The 4,775-nt window shown below is 37.2% G+C and overlaps 1 protein-coding gene across 2 annotated transcripts in view; it reads left to right on the forward strand.

The window, feature by feature from the left end:
* LOC107622517 (probable E3 ubiquitin ligase SUD1) overlaps nt 1-3,812 on the forward strand; it is a gene marked incomplete in the record, with an annotated part of 6,662 nt that extends 2,850 nt beyond the window's left edge. The window contains 7 exon segments of one of the 2 annotated variants that reach the window (XM_016324446.2): nt 4-601; nt 688-899; nt 991-1,353; nt 1,602-1,762; nt 1,842-2,005; nt 2,100-2,246; nt 2,785-3,812. In XM_016324446.2, coding sequence (XP_016179932.1) covers nt 4-601; nt 688-899; nt 991-1,353; nt 1,602-1,762; nt 1,842-2,005; nt 2,100-2,246; nt 2,785-3,267 — 2,128 coding nt within the window. 2 annotated transcript variants of the gene reach the window in all.

The raw sequence follows: 4,775 nt of genomic DNA on the forward strand, positions 1-4,775 counted from the left end.
GTAAAAAAATGCATTAACTGCTGTTAAGAATTTGTCATCTGAGACTCAAGAAAGTGGATCAATTGGTCAGGTTGCAGACATGCTGAAAGTGAATGCTAGTGGATTGAGTGAAATGGCAAACAACATAAGTGAATCTGCCTCGTCTGATCTCTTGAAAGGAGTGTCAATTGGAACTTCAAGGCTTTCAGATGTTACTACTTTAGCAATAGGATATATATTCATATTGAGTCTAATTTTCTGCTACTTCGGTATTGTTGCTTTGATTCGTTACACGAAGGGTGAGCCTTTGATGATGGGAAGATTCTATGGTATTGCTTCTATAGCAGAAACAATTCCATCTCTCTTCAGGCAGTTTTTGGCAGCAATGAAGCACTTGATGACTATGGTTAAGGTTGCTTTCCTTTTGGTTATTGAACTTGGGGTATTCCCCTTGATGTGTGGATGGTGGCTTGATGTTTGCACCATACAGATGTTTGGGAAGACAATGGTTCACAGAGTTCAGTTCTTCTCTGCATCACCTTTAGCCAGTTCCCTAGTTCATTGGGTTGTGGGGATTGTGTATATGCTACAAATTAGCATATTTGTCAGCCTTCTTAGAGGGGTAACATTTGCTCATATGACATGATTCTTAAAGCTATTTCTATTTTTGACTACTAGTTTACATGTTTCATCTGTTTCTTATGGCAGGTTTTGCGCAATGGGGTTCTGTACTTCCTTCGGGATCCAGCTGATCCAAACTACAATCCGTTCCGTGATCTGATTGATGATCCTGTCCACAAGCATGCTCGCAGGGTTCTGTTATCTGTTGCAGTTTATGGCAGTTTGATTGTGATGCTAGTATTTTTGCCTGTTAAACTTGCCATGCGGATGGCTCCTTCTATTTTCCCACTTGACATATCGTAAGCTGACCTCCTTGAGCGGTTCCAACATTTCATACATGCACTCAGCCTCTCTACTATAGTTATTAACTTCAAATACATATTTTTGCAGGGTTTCTGATCCATTCACTGAAATCCCAGCGGACATGCTTCTCTTTCAGATTTGTATCCCATTTGCTATTGAGCATTTTAAATTGCGGACAACTATTAAATCCCTGCTTCGATACTGGTTCACAGCAGTTGGTTGGGCACTTGGTTTAACTGATTTCTTACTGCCTAGACCTGATGACAATGGTGGTCAAGAAAATGGAAATGGGGAACCAGTTAGGCAGGACAGGCTACAGGTTGTACAAGCAGGGGTGCACGATCAGGGTATGGTGGCCTTTGCGGGGGATGATTTGAATAGGGTTATTAATGCAGCAGGTGATCCAAATGCTGCCGAGGATTATGATAATGATGAACAATCTGATTCTGAGTGAGTTCCTTCCATATTGTTAGATTAAAGTCCCACTATTATGATTTAGGCCCTTCCTCCTCTGTATCTAGTTATTTTGTCTATGTGACCTTTTTGTACTTTTTACTTTTTACTTTTTATCTTTTATTTTTTATGTTTACTTTGCATAATTCATCGATGATAGGTCTAGCTGCTAATCTGTGTGTGTACACTCATGTTTCGGAAGCTATTTCTCTGGCACCATCTGATTACATATTTTCTTACTCTAGCAGTTATGCTTTTGCACTTCGCATTGTTCTACTACTGGTGATAGCTTGGATGACCCTGCTTGTCTTCAACTCTGCCCTGATAGTTGTACCAATTTCACTTGGACGGGCACTTTTCAATTCTATTCCACGTCTGCCCATAACTCATGGCATTAAGTGCAATGGTATGTAATTGAGTGAACTGGTTTTTGTTCCCAAACTTTGTTAATATGAATGTGGTTGTAATCTTGTATCTTTCTTCAGATCTGTATGCATTCGTAATTGGAAGCTACGTGATCTGGACTGCTGTTGCTGGAGTTAGATACTCAATTGAGCAAATCAAAAAAAGGAGGGCCTCAGTCTTGTTTGGCCAAATATGGAAGTGGTGTGCCATTGTTATGAAGAGTTCTGCACTTTTGTCTATATGGGTAAGGATGGTCATTGATTTTGTTATTCAGCCTGATTTTGCTTATGCATAGTTTTTCTTTATTTTTAATTATCTTCCCCGCTTCCTTATTTTAGATATTTGTCATCCCGGTGCTAATTGGGCTTCTCTTTGAGCTTTTGGTCATCGTGCCAATGAGAGTTCCAGTGGACGAAAGTCCTGTGTTCCTCCTCTATCAAGACTGGGCTTTAGGCCTTATATTCCTAAAGATATGGACAAGATTGGTAAGTGTTTTTGTTTTTTAAAAAATTATCTACATTTCCTTGGCTGTACCAACTTTTGTAATTGATCCATTTCGTAGTAACTCGCAAAGTTTCGCATTAATTAATGACTATCCAACAGATTCTCCAATTTATCTGGATCTATATACCCATATGACAGAGACAGTATAGAATCCAATGTCATTGTTTGATCCATGTTATCATCTACACCCGTTGTTCATACTTCCTTCTAGCATATGTAGTTTATTATTCCTAGTAGGATTATATACCCTCCTACACCCTATTTTGGATATCAAGTTGGCAATGGTATTAACTTTTTATGAAATGACTTGTAAGGTTAGGTCCTGGTGAGTTATATTTTGCATTGTAAGAAGAGAGAAATATTGGCTCATCTTCTATAATTTTTCAGTTCATCAATTTCCTATCAGCTGACCAAGTTTTGCTAAAGAAAAGTTGACACCTTTCATACCTGACTAATAATTTGGAATTGATAAGCTTTCTTGCTTTGATTTTCTTGGTGCTGACTTAGTTCTTTGAATAGGTTATGTTAGACCACATGATGCCTCTCGTGGATGACAGCTGGCGAGTAAAGTTTGAGAGAGTGAGAGAAGATGGTTTCTCCAGGCTACAAGGCCTTTGGGTCCTTCGGGAAATTGTACTTCCAATCATAATGAAACTATTGACAGCATTGTGTGTACCTTATGTTCTTGCCAGAGGTGTGTTTCCGGTACTTGGGTATCCTTTGGTGGTCAATTCTGCTGTATATCGGTTTGCATGGTTGGGATGCCTCTGTTTCAGTTTCTTGTGCTTTTGTGCCAAGAGATTTCATGTTTGGTTTACGAATCTTCATAATTCAATACGCGATGACCGGTATCTCATTGGCCGGCGGTTGCACAACTTTGGAGAACATGTCGAGAAGGCAAATGAAGCAGGAGCTTCTACAGGCGTGCCGGATACAATTTTATCTGACCATGAAGCAGATGTTGGACTTAGGCTGAGGCGCATAAATCAACAGGCAGGCTGAGATGTATTTCAGGTATGAGAACTTGTTAAACCTCATGCCTGTTGGCTCTGCTCATGAATCGGTAATGTATAATTATGCACCTTTGTTGGATAGTTATTACAACATCTGTCACAACACCTGTACTTTCAGTCGAGAAAAAACAGTATGTTTTGCACAATAATTTAGCTAATGGTAGGAAAATAAAGGTAGAAATTATTTACTTTTTGCTTTTTTATGTTTTTGGGTTGTTGAAAGAAGGAAGCGGGTAGCATGTTGGAGTCTGGGTTGCCTTTGGAAGTGTTTGGATTATCGTGGTTTGAAGTAGACATGAGGATGTAGGATCATGAAAGGTAACCATAACCTGTGTACAAAAGTTCCTAGGGTGTTCCAACGTGAACTTCTGATGGGTAGAAGGTTACTTTTAGGGAATGAAAGCAAGGTTAATTTGAATAGATGTTTAGTTAGCGTTTAATTTTTTGTCATGGGCACAAGGTCTTCAATTACCGGAGATACCTTTTTATTCTTTGATACAAGATGTAAATTGCAAATGTGGATTTCTTTTACTTTTTTTTGGACGTGTTTCAAATTTCAAACTTGATGGATCTCGACAATAACATTTTTAACGATTTATTAAAAATAATTTAAAACATATATATTTGCTAGGTAGGTTCCTGCTTCTAGACTATAAAATCCATACATTTCCCGTTTTGAAGAAAATCAAGAAATGTATGTGGAACCCGTTAAGGGTATACTGAAACTACTTGTCAACCTTTTTTGAGAAAAAATCTTTACAAAATTCAAAAAATGTGAATTAGATCAAATTTAGTTATTGATAATGATATTTCTAAAGCTGAAGAAAAAACGTTAATAAAGAAAAAAAGCAGCTAAAGAAAAACTGATGATCAAATTTAGTCCTTATGTATTTTTTTAATTAATCGGTATTTTTTATTTAAATAATCAGTTATTACAATAATTAAATTTTGTAGTAGAGAACTAATTAAATACGTATTTTATAGTTTGATTGGTGTTCACAGTATGGTTATTGAAAATAAAAGCGATCGACTATTTCAGAACCCTAACTATTATGTACCGTTCTCCCATCTCGCATAGTTGAATTAGAACATCGTTATGGAGCCTAGCAGTATTTTTTCTTTTCTCCCAAAGACACTAATGCGATTTTATTTCAAATGAAAGAAAAAAGTGTGTACAAAAGTCAGGACTACTAGTAGAGGAAAGTGGGGTTTTCCCAATTTTCGCATAACAGCGAAATACAATAAATCTAAGTAGGGGTATACATAGTCTAGTCCGGTTCGAAGATCTGGTCCAGCTTCGAACATTTTAAGGGCTAATTTTGTATGATTTTATTGGGTTTAAAGTCGGGTAAGGATCTCAAAAATAGACCCGATCATTATTTTGGGTCGAGTCTGAGTCAAGGGGAACTTGGCTTCTTCTGGTCTATGCACACTCTAAGAGAACTAAAATATATGTTTTAAATTAATTATAATATTATGTTATATTTTTATTTTTAA

Source organism: Arachis ipaensis, chromosome B10 (assembly GCF_000816755.2).
Source record: "Arachis ipaensis cultivar K30076 chromosome B10, Araip1.1, whole genome shotgun sequence".
Lineage (NCBI taxonomy): Eukaryota > Viridiplantae > Streptophyta > Magnoliopsida > Fabales > Fabaceae > Arachis > Arachis ipaensis.